Below are 17,894 nucleotides of genomic sequence, written 5' to 3'. Positions count from 1 at the left end.
GGGTTGAGCTGCGCCAGTGCCGGTCACCCGCACGGCTGCCTCCCCCACAGAAGGCAAGGTGGACCAGGGCAGCCCAGCTCCCCTGCATCCCGCCAGCGCAAGGGTCGCCCGCACGCCAAGTCCCTCCCCCGGCGTCCTGCCACTACGGTGCCAGTAGCTGAAGGGGCGACCCTGCTGGAACGGACCGAGGGTGAAGACGGCTATGGTGAGAGATTGGCTTCTCCAGCCCTACGTCGTCCCCCCCCCCCCCCCCCCCCCCCCTCGGTCTCCTGCGTGCCTGACCCTATACTGGGCCTATGGACCTTTCTGTCCCTGCTAGACCTAGGCTGGCCCTGGGCTGCCGCAGGGCGACATCTGCTCCCTCTCTCCTGGCCTCCAGGACATTGGCACCCTTGTTCCTACAAGAGGAATGCCTAGGGAGCTGCGGAGGTCCGCACCTAGCTGCCCCTGACGGAGGGGTCATGCAGGCGTCCCACCCTAACAGACCCGGTCTCAGGGTCCCCCTCCCTCTTACCGGCCACTACTTCAGGGCCAGAGGGCCCGCGCCTTGCTGCCACTGACCCTCCCTGCTCTCACGGGCACCGGTCCAGGGGAAAGGTGGTTGTAGCTGCCGGCAGGGGTGAAATCATATGGAGCGCTGTTCTAGGCCAGGGGCCCGCTCCAGGGGTAAAATGGCTGCCGGGTGCAGGGTCCTGACTTCCGGACACCTGGGTGGGCACCGCGGCCTGCAAAGGAGCGCTTCAACAGCCCCGGCCGACCGTCGGAACCTTCCGGTCGGCCGGGCGCCGAAGTCTTGTGTTCCACTTCAAGACGATCCCGCTCTATCCGGGTCCCCGGCTCGCGGGGTGGGCACCCGCGGCCGGTATGTGCCGCTCCGTAGGCCCGGCTGGTACTTTAAGTACTTGCGGCCCCGGTCAGCCGGGCGCCGCTAAAAATTTAGGCCCCGGCTCTTCCGGCCCGCGGGGTGGGCACCCGCGGCCGGTATGTGCCGCTCCGTAGGCCCGGCCGCTACTTTAAATACTGTGCGGCCCCGGTTCGCCGGGCGCCGCTAAAAATTTAGGCCCCAGCTTCACGGCCTACTAGGCCGCAAAAATTCAGGCCTCTGTTGGAGGGGGCTGGAACTTCTCCAGGCGCGAATTTTTCCCGCCTGGAGGTTCCCCCGCCCACAGAGGATGGGCCTGTATGGGTGGATCTGTGCCCTGTAGGTGGCATCTGCCTCAGAGAGGCTGTGTGTTAAAAAAAAAAAAAAAAAAAAAAAAAAATATTTATTATATATATGACTTGTGGGCTGCGCAGGACGCTGCAGCCTCATCTCAGAGTGCTGCCTGTATACATGCCCCCCTTCCATAGGCGGCATGGTGTCGCGCTCCCCGGCTGCGGCGCTGCCAGGTTCTTTTTTCCCCTTCTGGGGTTTTTTTTTTTGCCCTCTCCGCGCTACGGCGCTGGTCAAGGTGCATGCCTTCTCTGTAGGCAACATTCGTCACCCTCTCCAGTTATGGTGCCTGCCATGTGCAGGACCCCCCTCCTGGGCGGGATACTGCACTCTCCCTAACTGCGGGTTGGCCTTGTGCATGATCCCCCTTTCTTTGGCGGCCTACTGCAGTTTCTCCGGATACAATGCTGGCCATGTGCACGACCCCCTTACATAGGTGGAACACGGCACTCTCACTGGATTCGCTGCTGGCCATGTGCGTGCCCCCCTTCCATAGGCGGAACGCTACACTCTCACTGGATTCGTTGCCGATCATGTGCATGACCCCCTTTTTTAGGCGGAATACTGCACTTTCACCGGATACGGTGCTGGCCATGTGCACGACCCCCTTCCTTAGGCGGAACTCTGCACTCTCACTGGATTAGCTGCCGGCCATGTGCGTGCCCCCCTTCCATAGGCGGAACGCTACACTCTCACTGGATTCGTTGCCGATCATGTGCGTGACCCCCCTTTTTTAGGCGGAATACTGCACTTTCACCGGATACGGTGCTGGCCATGTGCACGACCCCCTTCCTTAGGCGGAACGCTGCACTCTCTCTGGATTCGCTGCCTGCCATAGGCATGACTCCCTTCTGTGGACGGCATTCGGCACTCTCACTGGATTCACTGCCAGCCATGTGCATGACCACCTTCCATAGGCGATATGATGTACTCTCATTGGATTCACTACCGGCCTTGGGCATGCCTCCTTCCCGGGTGGCGGCATACATACACTCCCTCGGTCGGTGGTTGTTCTCTCGCCTGTACATTGTTGGCCATGTGCATGACCCCTATACATGCACTCTCTCTGGATCCACCGTCGGCCACATCATGACCCCCCTTCCGTGGGCGGTGTACGCACTCTCACTGGATTCGCTGCCGGCCATGGGCATGCCTCCTTCAGGTGGCATACACACATTCTCACCGACTGCTCGCATTCTCCCTGAATGCGATGCTGGCCTTGTGCATGATTCCCCCCCTCCCTTCCTTTTCTGGGCGGCATACTACGCTCATCAGATACGTTGCTGGCCTTGAGCATGGCTTCTAACATGGGCGGAACGCTTGCGCTCCCCTTGGATACGGTGCTGGCCTTGTGCGTGACCACCCCTCATTCCATGGGTGGAATTTTGCACGCTCACAAGATTCAAGGCTGTCCTTGTATGTGCTGTACTGGACTTGCACATGTTCCCCTTCATTGGCGGAGTAGTTACACTCTCACGAAATTTCGGTGTTGGGTGAATTGTTGCACACTCACTTAATGCTAGGATAGCCCTATGCATGTCCCCCTTTTCCCTAGGTGGACCTCCTGCGTTTCCGCTGGATACTGTGTGGCCATGTGCATGGCGCCTTTCTGGGCGAAGTATGGTATGCCCTACTTCTCTGACGTAGGTACGGCCTTGGGCATCTCCCCCTTTTTGGGGCAGGCCTTTGCATTCTTGCCCACTGCAGTTTGCCAGGTACATTTCCTCCCTTTCGGGGCGGTCAGTTTGCGTTCCATCGCATTCCATATTAGTCTTGTGCATAACTCCTTTCAGTTTGCACTCCCGTAGATACTGTGGCACTCTGTGGCTGGCCCTCTTCGCGGTGTTATATTTTTGCAGTGAGCGGACGTTCTTGTGCGTTGTTTGGGCCGTGTATGCCTTCTCGTCCTGTAGGTGGGTTGGCCTTCTCACTGCTTACGGGGCTACTCGTACGTAGCCTCCTTCCTCCTGCGACATTCTTTTTCTCTTGGGATACGATGATTGCCGCAAGCCTTGCACTATTCTCTAAGGAGATCATTCTGGTGCAGTGTGGTATGATTCTTTCCGGATTGGCGCCCTCGGTGCTTCAGTCTGATCTGCTACCAGGTTCGGGCCGCTCTTCTTGGGAAGGTCACCCAACTTCTCTTGGGTGCTCGCTTATACAGGTCCGGGGGACCTCCACCTTGGGTTCTTCAGGGTATTCGCCTTCTGCGTGGCGGTGAACCGGGCGTCTCTGTGTAGCGGTGTTCTGCTTTTGAGCTGTCCTATGGCCTCTCTGTTGCCCACTCCCCCTTTTTTGGTTGGAGGGTGTTATACCGGCCTCTGTCTCGCCTGCCTTTTCTCGCCGGCTCTGTTTGACTCCCACTCGGTACAGATCATTCCGATGTGGCGTCTGTTCCGGCCACGCTTCAGAGGCTGTTCCTTCACTGCCCTTCCCTCTGGGGAGAGCATGTTTGTTCATTTGGATGGTTATGGTGTTCCTTTTCAGTCTCCCTTGTCCACACTGGCTGTACTAGCTGTGTGCCTAGTTACCGGGTCTACCGCTTTCTGTCCTCCCGCTGGGTGCAGATTGCGTTTTTTCCATTCTAGGCAATGTTTCGGCTTTGGATTCACCTTCTCGGTAACTTGGGAGGACTACCATTTGGTCAGGATTGTCTTTTGATCTCCCACACCGGAACTGTAGTCTGTCTTCCTGTGGTGGCTACATTGGCTTCGGCTTTAGCCTGTCTTGTCCTGGCGGTTGCTGGGCGGACCCTTCGGTTCCTGTCCGTTTGTCCTTCTGCTTCCCCACTCTGGGGGGATACGGGACAACCTTGCTCGGGGGCCGACGGGACCAGTTCTACCGACTGTTCTACCCGTGTTACTGGTCCGCGCCTGATCATTGGGTTTTCACCCGCTTGCCCAGGCGACTCTAGTGGGCTCGCTAGTGTTCGCTTCTAGTTTTCGTCCAGGATCTGTGGTAGGACTTAGGGCTTTACCTGGGGTTCTGTGGGAAGCTGGGCGTTCCCCCACTCTGCCTTTCTCCATGGTTCTGTCTTTCTCCAGTCCGGCCTGGACCTGGGGCTGGGACTCTGTTGCTTGAAGTATCAAGTGTCATTCCTGTCCTTCCTCTTTCAGCGTTTCCCGTCCCTCTGGGCCTGTCAGGAACTTCTTCCATGGAGCGGCTCTTGGGTTCCTTTGTACTGCCCTCCGGTACCGTCCTGGGAACTACATACTGGGCTCTTGGCGCTCCAATTTTTCCTTGGAGCCGTTACAGAAGTTCTCTCTACTCCTTCTGTCCTGTACGGTTGGGTTTCTGTAGCCATCGTGTCTCTGACGGGTGCCTGAGTGGCGGCCCTTCTTGTTCCGAGCCTTCTGTCTTCCCCCAGGACAGGACTGTTCTCCATTCCGTCTCTTCCTTCCTTCTGAAGGTGGTATTTGTCCTTCATTTCATTGAGGCAGTCGTCCTCCCCTTCCCCCCCCCCCCCCGGGAACGGACACTTCACTGATTTGGACGTTGTTTGGGCCTTGCAGTTTTTACTTGGAGATCTCCGACTCTTGTCGACGTTCGGTCTCTTATGTTTCCAGGAGGTCCGAGCAAAGGGTTGACGGCCTCCAGGGTGGCTTTCTTCCGCTTTCTCAGAGTGGCTCTTGTTGTGGTTGCCGCACCAAGGGCAGGGTCCTGCTTTTGGTGTCACCATTCATTTGGCCAGGGCCGTCGGTTTTTTCCTGGGCCGGAGGCTTTAGGCTTCGGCCATCCATTTGTGCAAGGCGGTCACTGGTCTTCCTTGCACACCTTACCGAGTTCTACAGGGTGCATACTCGGGCTTCGGCGTATGCTGCCTTGGGCCGCCTGGTCTGCAGGCGGCGGGTTTTTTTGATGCCTTCGGGTGCTTCGCCTTGGTGCTGTGGTCCCTCCCCCTTTGGACTGCTTTTGAACGTCCCAAGGTCTTCTGTGTCCCCCAAGGAAATTGGGCGAGAAAACGAGATTTTTGTATAACTTACCAGTAAAATCTCTTTCTCGCTCTTTCCTTGGGGGACACAGCACCCACCCATTCTTTGTTCTTCTCTGACTGTTTCCGAGTTTGTTTTACCCTTAGGGTAGTTGGCTTGTTGGTTCCAATTTTTTGGACTTTGCCTTTTCTCACTACTTGGACACGCAACTGGCAGTCTCTCTCTCCAGGCTGAGGGTATAGCTGTGGAGGAGGGGCTTAACAGTCTTCACTTAGTGTCACGCCTCCTAGGGAGATGAGCTATACCCAAGGTCTTCTGTGTCCCCCAAGGAAAGAGCGAGAAAGAGATTTTACTGGTAAGTTATACAAAAATCTCGTTTTCTGGTTCTGTGGCATCACAATTGGTTTCACATGATCTCTGTCAATGCTGCCGATTGTGGGAAGCTCAGTGGTGACAGACCAAGACCACATTGTCCTTCCCAACCAATCTAGTTGCACTGACAGAGATCATGTGATACCTGCTGTCACTGAAAAGAACCAGGAAGAACTTTTCTATCCCCTCCCCAGTTGTGCATGTGATGGTATCCACTATGATTATAGGTCTGCCATAGTGACATGTTCTCGATAATGATGGCTTACTGAATTGTTTCAGGACTAGCATACCCTTTCAAAGTTTTTTTTTTTTGTGTTTGTGTTTTTGCCCAAGTAAATAAAAAAAGAAGGAAAGGAGAAGAAATAGGGGAGGCATCAACCATTACTATTATTGAATGAGAGACCCCCCCGTTTAGTTACATTTTGTATTTATACTGAGTGCATGCCTAGCACTTCTTTATGAGTTGCCAATGTACGGTACCTAAAACACTATTCAGAAATGGAAGACATTCAGCTGTATATCATCTGATGTTGTAGGATCAGAAATGTTACTGTGTTATCATTTAATCATGAAATTCATCTGTATCATTGTTAGGACCTTGTAAAGCAGGTACTGAGCGCCATCAGAGCCATTGCAGGGAACGATGATGTGAAAGATGCTATTGTAAACTCCGGGGGAACGGATTTGGTTATCCTTGCGATGACCAGACACCTCTCCAACACCCAGGTATTTTTTTATTTTAATAAAGAAACATGACAACTTGGAAAAATATGTAAAAGTATTTTCATCTGTCCACATGAGCACTTTTCTAATACCTGAAGAATGGGTTGTGCCAAATTTTTAAGTTACCCGCATATTAACAGGAAAGGGGATAACTAGCTGATCGCTGGGAGTCCGACCACTGGGACCCCCACTGAGCACGAGAACGGGGGAGCCCGTTCCCCTGTTCTGATGGAGTGGCAGGTCTTGTATGGGCTGTGATCGGTGTAGAATAATGAAATTTGTGATACATTACCAATCCCCTGTTGCTCCCATTCTGATGTGTTTTGGACCCTCCCAGTTTCTATGTCCTGGTCCCCCACTCTACTCTCGGCTATCTCCAGCTCTTCCATCGAGAATGGACGCATGCACCACCTCCTGTTCCTTCAGGATGGGGGAACGTGACCCACGTTCTTGTGATTGGTGGGAGTCCCAGAGGTCAGACCTCCAGCAATCAGTTAGTTATTCCCTATCATGTGGATAGGGCATAACTTAGAAACTTGACACGACCTCTTTAAATAAACTGAAATTATCTCTTATATTATAAAAATGAGTTTCTGTCTGTCTGTTCTTTATGCGCGACCAAACAACTGGAGCGATCTTCACCAAATTTGGCACACAGGTACATCAGGTGTCCGGGAAGGTTTTAGACCGGGTACCGTTCCTGAGATATTCCCAAAATATGATCTGCATTGGCCAATATAAGCCTGCAAGTCTTTCTCTTCATATCCCAACTGCTATACACATGGGCATATGTCCCTAATCAGCCAATAGAAGCTCACAGGCCCTTAGTCTCCACATACACACAGTTTTACTCCAGGTTTCCATAACAACCCAGCCATTTTTCTTCACTGCTGTAGGTCACCTTTAGGCTAGGGCTACACGACGACAATAAGTCGCACGACACATAGGGCACAACTATACTGCTACATGCATCCATCTTGGATGGATTGTTTGCGACTGTTGTGTCGCAGTCGCAGCATATCGCAGTGTGACACCATAGCCTATCATTACAAAAATTGTTGCGCAACATTGGTACGACAAAATGTCGTGCAACACATGTCGTCATGTAGCCCTAGCCTTAAAGGGGCAGGACGCTGTGGAAGTGACTGTTAAAGGGGCAGGGGCCACTATTAAAGGGCCATGCCGCTGTGGAGTCACTGTTAAGGGGGCAGGCCACTATTAATTAGCATAAGTAATTTGTTTCTTATTCTTTCTGTAGTAGCTTGTAGTGATTTACCCTGCTAGGAGCAGATTGTAAAAGTTCCACCTCCACTAAGATCTGCTTATTACAGTGGAGTGAAACGAGAGTTAAGGAGCATTTACGGGCACTGACTGAGCAGGCAATTATCGGGAGGTAAGCATTGCATTCCGATAAATACCTGCTCGTCACTGGAGATAAGACTGGTACTTGCATGTAGCGATCACCTGCACTTTATGGGGATGAGCAATGGCTACTGCGATCGTTTGTCCTCATACAGATTTATTGTTTCTGGGCAGCAGATCTCTGTTTAAACAGCCTGATCTGCTGCCCAGAAACAATGATTTAATGCCCTGCATTTGTTTGTTCGTCGGGTGATTGGCAGCCGCTTTGCACAGGCCAGTTATCAGTAACTGATCCGTACAAACGTTCGTTCCTGATAATCGGCCCAGTAATAGTCCCATGTAAATGCGCCTTTAGTTGCAGCCTCAGCATGCTTTACTTACACTATGTGTAGTACTCCACAGTGAACAGTCATATATGATATTGCTCTTGACTGTAGGGGGTACAAAGTGGGTTATGCATAGCATTAACTAAATGTGCATGTGCGAGAGGTTGTCTGGAGGTATGAAAACCAAAGAAAATTCCCCACAAATCTTAATACATAAATTGTGTTCCCTTTCTATAGATCTGTGATCAGGGCTGTGCCGCCCTTTCTATGTTAGCCCTTCGTAAACCAGAGAACTGTAAAGTCATTATGGAAGGAGGTGGGGCTTTGGCTGCTCTCCAAGCAATGAAGGCTCACCCTAAGGATTCAATTGTACAGGTAATTCCTGTGTCTGACTAAGCCTATACATGGACATAGTCACCACCCAGTAATATCATAAAATCCACGTATTGAGAGTGAATTGTAACATTGAAATAGAACTAACAGACATGACTGCATTGTCTGCTATTTAGATGCCACTGTCAATGCAGGCCATGGCATCTAAGTGGTTAGAAAGGGAGGAGGCTCGCTCTCTCACCCCATTGACCAGAAGTATTGCAGTGAATATGGGCAACAAAAAAGGTGTTGTGAAAAAATATTTAGGTAAAAAAATCAACTGAAATCTTCCTAATTGTACCGAACCGCAGAATAAAGTTACCATGTTACATTGGTGGAATTGCTGTGCTTTCACGCCACCCTCGCATAAAATAAATCTATACATTTTATAAAATACATCGTACTGTTAAAAAAAAAAAGGAAAAAACAATTCCTCTTTTGGCTATGCTAACAACAAAGTTGCATATGGCAGCGGAGAAACCTTATCGACCCTATTTTACTTTTACTGCCTTAGGGGACTTGAACCTGCTATCCCTTGATTGCTTGTACAATACATTGTAATACATTTGTATTGCAGTGTATTGTGTCTTTACCATTATCATGTTACAGTACTAACATGGCAGGCCTTGGGGCCTAGGCCTCTGGCTGCCATGGCAGTCGTTCAGCACCGCTTGGGGAGACTGGGCACAGAGACAGCCCACTTCCTCTGTGTAAACTATCAGAGAGTAAACTACTTGCTCCCACTGTTTGTCAGTCTTCAGTATTTTCTACGTGTTTTTGATATAGTCTTGTAGAAATCCTGCAGAGAACAAAGTGTTTAATCCACTGATGGTCTGCTGTGTCTTTGGCGGGTGGTTATACACAATGTAAGCCCAGCACTGCGGGCACGGGCGCTGGGCTCCCTCATTCTCCTCTGCTGCCGTGCACCATGCTGACAAGCATGGACTGCAGGTAGCTTAACTGTTGTATCTGTGCTCCGTGCCAGAGCTTACTTCCTGCTTTAGTCCTGTACTGTTGTTTGGGCGTGCACAGGCATGTCTCTCCTCCCTTGTGAGGCAGCATTACACGCCACCTATCTTCCCAGCCTATGGCTGAGTTGCAGCAAGTATTTATAGGCGCTTCCTGCCTCAGGAAGGCGCCTGAGCAATCTTTGTCACTAGCTTGTCTGGTTCCTTGTGTGAAGGTGTTTTGTAGTTCTGCTTTTCTGTGTACCGGACCCTGCTTCTTGATTCAACGGACCTTGCTTGATTTGCAGCCTGCCTCTGACCTCGGACTTCGTTTATGGACTTTGCTTGATCACTGCCTGCCCTGACCCCGGACTTCCTGACTGCGTCATTCCCCTCTGTGCTTGCATCGGTATCTCTGATCCCCTGGTCAGGTACCTGGTAACTACCATAACTGCCCAAGCCTATCCCCCCCTTTAGAGGCTGTAGTGAAGACCAGGTAGTCACTTAGTCACGCCCCTACAGTGTATAGCCGGTCAGTGGCACAGTGGGTCTACACCCGCTGGCATAACACACAGGTGGGTGGGTGGTTGAGGCTTAGCAGTCTATTTTTTCCTACTGTAGATAGGGAAGAGAGGCGTTGATAATTGCAAGAAAATAGTCACAAAGTCCTAAGTAATACTAATGTTTGAAGCCATCAGGGGAAGCTTAGAGCATACTACATACTTTTAATACATTGAACCCAATGATAAAGCAGTATACAGGAAGTTCCCCCTAGTGGTGGCAGTAGGTGGCCATAAATGGATCATTTTACTGTATGTATATACAGAGGATTCAGAGCGCTGTATCAGAAGGCAGAGGTCTGATCCTTGTAAAGATATATTATGAATTGGCACAGAATGTTCATATGATGTTATAAGTTGGATATTCACTTTAAAGGGGTTGGCCACGGGGGTGGAGCCTAACCGCCAAGCAAGACGGAGGTCTAAGCGAGAGCTCCCTCCTCACAGATCTGTGTTTTACAGCTCTTTTACGCCAGAGAAAGCCCCACCATGGTCGAAATAGGGATAGAAAGACCCAGAGAGCCTCCGGGCACCCCCAAAAGAAAGAAGAACCAAACAGAGGTTGACAGATTCTTCAAGAAGACCTACGCAGCATCGCCCGGAGCGCTCATAAAACATGGCGCACCAGGCTTATGGACGGGATTCAGAGGGTAAGGAAGAAGACGACAGAGACTCCATGCAAGGTACCTGCGAACTCGCACACGCGGCAGATAGCGGCACACTCACAAAGTCGTTCTTCAAAGCAACCCTGTCCCAGGCTTTAGCCCCGTTGATCCAGGAGATAAAAGAGTTAAGAAACGCTGTGAGATCCCTGGGCCACCGGGTGGAAAGACTTGAAGAAGATCAAGGTCAGGTAGTTGCACACAGTACAGCTCTAGCGCGGTCTCTAGAAGACCATGTCTCTTCAATAAATGCTGCATATTTTATAAATGAAGACCAGGAGAATAGGAGTAGGAGAAAGAATATTAGGATGAAGGGCCTATCAGAAGCAGTATCATCTGAAGAACTTGAAAATGCAGCTCAGAAGATGTTTGCAGATCTCTTAGGAGAAGGCAGAGCTGAGACCATCATAATTGAGAGAATCCATAGATCTCTGCACCCAGACCCAAAACACAGGGACCCACCAAGGGATGTAGTCTGTGGACTGCTCTGTTTCGAAGACACAGCTGCCATACTGCAAGCTGCCCAAATGAAGAAAGAACTAAGGTATGGCGATTCAACAGTATTATTTTACCAAGACGTCGCCCCTTCAACTTTAGCCAAACGCCGGCCTCTGAAGCCCCTTACTGATTATCTAAGAAATCAGAAAATATTGTACAAGTGGCTTTACCCCTTTGGCCTTACCTTTACAAACAATGGCCGCCGTTGCACTATCCGCGTGCCGCAGGATTTGGATGCGGCATGGACTGTGTTAGAAATAGCTCCACTGCCCATTGACTCCTGGCTCCAAGTGCACTCCGCTCTACCCACTTTCCCGAAATTGCCCAACCCAACACCTTGGGGAACAGAACCTAAACTAAACACCCAGAATGGCAAAAAGAGGCCAAAGTGAAGATACAAAGAATAAGTAGAATCCACTTTCTCCCCTGGAGTATACGATCTATTTATGATCCATAGACCACCATGCGGGACATAGTCTTTCTGAAAACTACATGCCTACAAGTGAGTTCTCTCTATCAAGCCTGTATCAAGACAACCCACCTGCGACTTGATGACTACTCAAGACCCTAGCCTCAAGTAACGTCACACTAATATCTTTATAAACCATCACAAAGATATGCTCACCAAGCTGGATACACCGAAGTTTGGTACGGACTTCACATTCCTATAACAAGAAGAGACGGGGATGTATTACTAAGGTCTACCACTAGAGGACTCTCCGGGATAATATAAGAAGAATATTTGAATCAGAGACAAATATCCTTCTAAATCTCTGGCATCCTCAACTTCTTACTACCATAAGCTTTTTCTTTTTCCTTTTTAACCTGATTTTTATCTCCTTTTCTTTTTTATTAATTTAGCTAATATGCAATGTACAAGTAAATCTAGCTAGTAAGATAGAAATGTAGCTGTAGGGAACACAGATGTGGGGACATGGGTTGGGATGGTTATTGAACACCCCTTGCCCCCTCACATCTCTAATCAGTGGCTCAGCCAAGAGACCACTTGAGTTTTGGTGCCTGATGTCTCGGGGGCCCGTCGTTTTATCGGGAGACCCGACGCAGCAGGTACTACACATATGCGGAAAGTTTTACAATGTTCATCAGTTAATGATCTGATTTCTGTTTTCTCTCTGATACGGTTCTGGACACACTGGTTAAGGCTTGAGCGGCTTGGAAAAACTGACGACATATGGCTGAGATGAACGTCTCCTCCTTTAATGTTAAGGGCTTAAATACCCCTCAGAAAAGGTCTCAAATTCTTACCCTGTTGAAGAGGGACAAGTGCGATGTTTGTTTCTTGTAAGAAACCCACCTCAAAGTAGGTAGAGTACCCAATTTCTCTTGCACACAGTTTTCACAATGGTTCCACAGTACATACAAAACAGCATCGAGAGCTGTCAGTATTGCTGTAAGCAAGAATTTGCCATTTACCCACATTTTAACACAACAAGACCAGGAAGGTAGGTTCTTATTTGTAAAAGGGAAGGTGGGACACAACTTAGTGTCACTAGCAAGTCTATATGCCCCCAATTCCCATCAGTATAAATGGATCAAGTCTACCCTAGCCAAGTTCAATGACTTTAATGAAGGGATTAGGATTATAGGATGGGATTTTAATATATCTTTAAACCCCACGCTGGACACCTCATCAGGTGTTACCACACATTCCCAAAAAACTATTGGAGGCATACAAAAATTATTAAAAGAAAATCATCTCATTGACTCTTGGAGGACACTAAATTCATCTGACAGGGACTACATATATTTCTCTGCAGTGCACCGATCATATCAGAGAATAGACTATATCCTAGTATCCGAGACACACATTGGTATGCTACGTCGCTACGTTATAGGTCCTATCACAGTTTCGGACCACGCTCCGGTGATAACCACCCTTTCTTTTAGTATGCTTCATAACCGTGAATGGATGTGGTGTCTAAATGAGACCCTTTTAGATTCAGAAAAACATCTAGCAGATATCTCAAGAAAGCTATCCCATTACTTTCAAGACAATAAGCCATCAGATACCTCCCAGACCATAGTGTGGGAGGCTCACAAAGCCTTCATTAGGGGCGAACTCATAGCTCTAGGTTCAAAACTCAAGAAAGATAGGCAAAGAAAGCACAATTCTCTATTAGGTCAGATAGCTGCTATAGAAACCATTCAGAAAAAGTCTACATTAACCTCAACCTGAGAGGAACTTATTTCACTGAGAAGACAGCTAAAGGACCTCCTTAAAGGGTTTCTACAACCACATTTTGACCTATTTAGCTGTCAGACACTAGCGATCTGCTAGTGTCTGCTGTACCTAACCATGCTATTGTAATACCTTTCTCTGCAGCGGTTACCCTAAAAAACTAACTTTTATTGCTATGCAAATGAGCCTCTAGGTGCTATGGGGGCGTCTACTACTCACCATGTCTAGGCTCGTCTACTCACCATGTCTGCCGCCCAGCTCGTCCCTCCAGCCCGCCCATCTCCTCTAGATTGACAGCTTCCATCGCGGCCGAATTCTCGCGCCTGCGCCATGTGCGTCTGTTTTCTGTGCAGGCGCAGTGACTGTCGGACCTCTCCCTGCGCCGGCATCTCCACTGCGCCGATGACGTCAGAGTGCTCCCAGGAATAGACGACGCCTGGCCTCAAGCAGTGGAGATGCGTAGGCGCAGTGGAGATGCGCAGGGAGCGGTCTGACAGTCACTGCGCCTGCGCCGAATACAGACGCACACGGCGCAGGCGCGAAAATTCGGCCGTGATGGAGGCTGTCAATCTAAAGGAGATGGGCGGGCTGGAGGGACGAGCTGGGCGGCAGACATGGTGAGTAGACGGAGCCTCTAGGTGCTGAAACGACGCCCCCATAGCACCTAGAGGCTCATTTACATAGCAATAAAAGTTTGTTTTTTAGGGTAACCGCTGCAGAGAAAAGTATTACAATAGCATGGTTAGGTACAGCAGACACTAGCAGATCGCTAGTGTCAGACAGCTAATTAGGTCAAAATGTGGTGGTAGAAACCCTTTAATATAAAATGCGCCAAAGCCTATCAATATGCTAAATTCAAACATTATATGCATGGGGATAGACGCAACAAGTTGATGACATATCTCATTAAGAAGAGGGTAGACGCACAACATATATCTGAAATTAAAACACCCAAAGGACCACTGGTCTCCGCCACGAAAGACATCGCAGAGGTATTTCGCTCCTATTACACAACACTGTACAATCTAGACAATATACAACCTGACACACCTAGAACCCAAACCGAAAGAGATCGAGAAAACAACATAGACGCATTCCTGAATAAGTATAACTTGCCGTAATTAGAAGAGGGTGAAATTTCACCATTATTAACACCTATTACAGAAGAGGAGGTTACAACGGTTATTAAAAGTCTGCCTATGGGCAAAGCCCCTGGACCTGATGGTCTCCCTAGTGGCTATTATAAAAAACTACTTCCAGTGCTGGTACGACATGTAACTAGCTGGTGCCAAGCATTGGCTAGAGGTGAACCCCTACCAAAGCAAACATTAGAAGCTACCATCACCATAATTCCCAAGGAGGGAAAGGATAGTACAGAATGTAGCAATTACAGACCCATATCATTACTAAACCTAGATGTAAAAATCTGGGCTAAAATATTGGCAGGAAGACTTAAAACCTGTATCCCAAGACTTATTCATCAAGAACAAGCTGGGTTCGTGATGGGCATAGAGGGAAACCTCCAGTCTCGCAGACTTATTAATGCTATCTCATGGGCAAAGAAAAAAGCATCTCCTCTGGTACTGTTGGGCATGGATGCGGAGAAAGCCTTCGATAGAGTAGACTGGCTATTCATGCACATTACACAGATTAGGTTTCCCTGATACATTCATTCAAGCAGTTATGTCTCTATCATTTGCCAAGTGCGAGGGTGAGGGTTAATGGCTCTTTATCGAAGGCTTTTCAAATAACCAATGGAACACACCAGGAATGCCCCCTTTCCCCCTCCTTATTCATATTAGTCATGGAGACACTACTTCAGGCATTTGGGGACAATTCTCTTATCAAAGGCCTGAAAGTGGATGGATTCGAGCACAAGTGTGCCGCTTTTGCAGACGATCTCCTGCTCATCACAAACCTCAAACAAGCGTTACCACAAATTTTCGGAACCTTTGACCTATTTGGAAGGTTGTCTAAATTTAAGATAAATTACGCTAAATCCGAAGCTATGGGAATCTCCCTGGCAGCGGGAACAGTTAATTGGCTTAAAACATAATTTCCCTTTAAATGGAACCAAAACTCATTACCTTACTTGGGAATCCTACTTACAAATAACCCAGCAAACCTTTATAGATCTAACTATCTTCCACTTTTAAAGAAGATCAAAATCCAACTGCAATCTCTCTCTATCCCATGGGTGTCTTGGTTAGGACGGAAAAACCTACTTCAAACTTACATAGTCCCTAAACTAACATACTTACTTCAGATGGTCCCCATACACCTACCACAAATTTTCTTCAAACAAGTTAGACACGTCTTCACAAAATTCCTTTGGAAGGGCAAAAAAACGAGATTGGCATATGATAAATTAATGAAGAGTCGGATAGATGGTGGTTGTGATCTACCAGATCTACAGACATATTATAAAGCTACACAACTAAAAAGATGGCTTCAACTGTGTATACCCAAAATCAGACCTTTGGGCTCTGACATTGAATTAGCATTACTGCCGGAGAGTCAACTAGCAGGTCTCTGGGGCTTGGGCCAAACGGCGGGAACTCCGGAAGGTTTCACTAAGGGAATATTACTAACCACACGCTCTATACACACCAAAACCCCTCTTTTCTCTGACCCTCTGAGACATTTGACAGCTGACTTTATCCCATATTTAATGCAAATGCCTAAAATCCCTATTCCTAAGTTTTGGAAACGTCTGAGAAACATCCCGATCTCAACACTTTTGGAGCTCCTTAGAGACCAAAAAGAAATACCCCTTATATGCACCCAAGCTATTGGAAAAGGCAATTTCCTGGCCACATCGGAATTAGAATACTCCTGCAAATTATTAGTTAACAAATACAACACTACCCCAGCCCCATTGTGGTTTGAAAAACTGGCTCTAGGGGACAAAATCCCAAAATACGCTGTCTCACTCCTATACAAATCATTTATTTCCACCCCTGGAGAGGTTCTACCAGCATACATCAGGCAATGGGAAAGAGACCTTAATAGATCTTTCTCCCCTCAAGACATAAGACAGATCCACCTGAAGTCTCATGGTTTTTCAAGATGCGTAAAGATACAAGAGCACTCCTACAAAACCATGACGCACTGGTACAATGATCCAAGCAAACTATTCAAGATGGGACTAGTGTACTCAGACACTTGTTGGAGATGTAAAAATCATATTACCTACCTACTGTATATACCTATTGTATCCATTTTGGAGTCAAGTGGAGCAAAAGACCTATGAGATTTGTAAGTCCTCCATTAAGCTCTCGCCGCAGTTTTATTATGGCTACCTTCAATTGGTTGGCATCCTTTAGCGGCAGATTTACCCACCTTGCTTATTCCGGCAGCTAGACTGCTAATACCATTTCGATGGTTAAGCACTGACCCCCCCACCTTAGAGCAATGGTACAACAAGGTCGACCAGTTGTGCTTGATGGAAGAACTTGCAGACTGGGCCAACAGAATGCACGCTGGGTATGCCCACTTGTCGAAACCTTGGAAAACATTTTGTCAACTTCATTGAACATTTGTAGGTATAAAACAGGGATACTAACTGCAGAATAACACCTACAGTCGCCAGGATCCACCTTACTAATACAACTTCAGCCGCTCAGGCATCAACTCAAGCCTCAACTTCTACGTCAATCTTTCTTACTTTTTGCTAATAGTCTGAAGATTGAATTGTCCATGACCGTCTGTTACTGCTTATATTTTTGTACACTATGTTTTTTATCCTTACCTCTCCCCCTCCCCTCTTTCACTCACCTGTCCACATTTATCATATACTATGTTGTACCGACAGTTATATGACATTATGGAATCTCTCTTTGTGTGTTTATAAAACATGTAAAATCTTAATAAAAAGAGATTTGTTAAAAAAAAAAAAGGGGTTGGCCACTCTCCATGTATTTGCTACTACTGTGTGGGAGGCGAAGTTAATTTCCTAATATATGTCATTAAGCACATCTGCCAGTATTTTCTATTATCTGAAGCCACGCCCCCTGAGCCTGCTTTGCCCTGCAGCCGAATCCATCCATGGCTGCACGTGACATGGAGGAGCTTTAGAAAAAGCTCGTCCATGCCTGTAGTGTAACTGCGCATGCGCTGCTTTTCCTCATCAGGCCACTGGCACGCTCCCTGCTCCGACTTTGCTTGTTCTGTCTCTACAGCTTATTCCTGTCAGAGTTCGGAGCGGGGAGCCTAGCAGGAGCAGATCCCCTGGCCATAATTTACAATAAATATATACATGTATATATTTGTTTCTTCATGTGCTTGTGCTGGCTGTCATGCAGATTGAAGAGGCAGTCGGCCCCCAGGATGGTAAGGACTGATTCCGGCCAGTGCACGGACACCAGCATGTGCTCCCCCAGGAGGATCTGCCGCACTTTTCCAAAAAGATGCGTCTTGTAGATGTGTCTGTACTTTCTGAGCTTCAGTTGCAGGAATTTACGTCTCTGTAGCACCATCTGCAAGGTTTCACCAAAGAAAGGCAGCCCCCTAGTGCCAGGGGGCAGCGGTTACTGGCAGCCGGGGTCTCTGCAGCTGTAACAGTACAGCTCCCACAGCTTGACTGCAGTGAGCAGCAGGACTGGCAGCACCAGGGTGCACAGGGCACTGGTAACCAGGGTGTACAGCTCCATGGTAGTGGCTAAGTGACAGTGGCTCCCCTCCATACCATGGTGCTACAAGAAGGTCATCGTACAAGCCTTCTCCAG

At 48.5% G+C, this 17,894-nt stretch overlaps 1 protein-coding gene across 2 annotated transcripts in view; it reads left to right on the top strand.

Moving 5' to 3' along the window:
- ARMC6 (armadillo repeat containing 6) overlaps positions 1–17,894 on the top strand; it is a 41,487-nt gene that overhangs the window by 19,306 nt on the left and 4,287 nt on the right. For both annotated transcript variants that reach the window (XM_040417422.1, XM_040417423.1), the window contains exons 6-7: positions 6,112–6,243; positions 8,166–8,303. In XM_040417422.1, coding sequence (XP_040273356.1) covers positions 6,112–6,243; positions 8,166–8,303 — 270 coding nt within the window. The remainder of the gene's footprint in view (positions 1–6,111; positions 6,244–8,165; positions 8,304–17,894) is intronic.

Source organism: Bufo bufo, chromosome 2 (genome assembly GCF_905171765.1).
Source record: "Bufo bufo chromosome 2, aBufBuf1.1, whole genome shotgun sequence".
NCBI lineage: Eukaryota > Metazoa > Chordata > Amphibia > Anura > Bufonidae > Bufo > Bufo bufo.
Note: the sequence above shows the minus strand (reverse complement) of the source record. Positions and strands in the feature narration are given on the sequence as shown.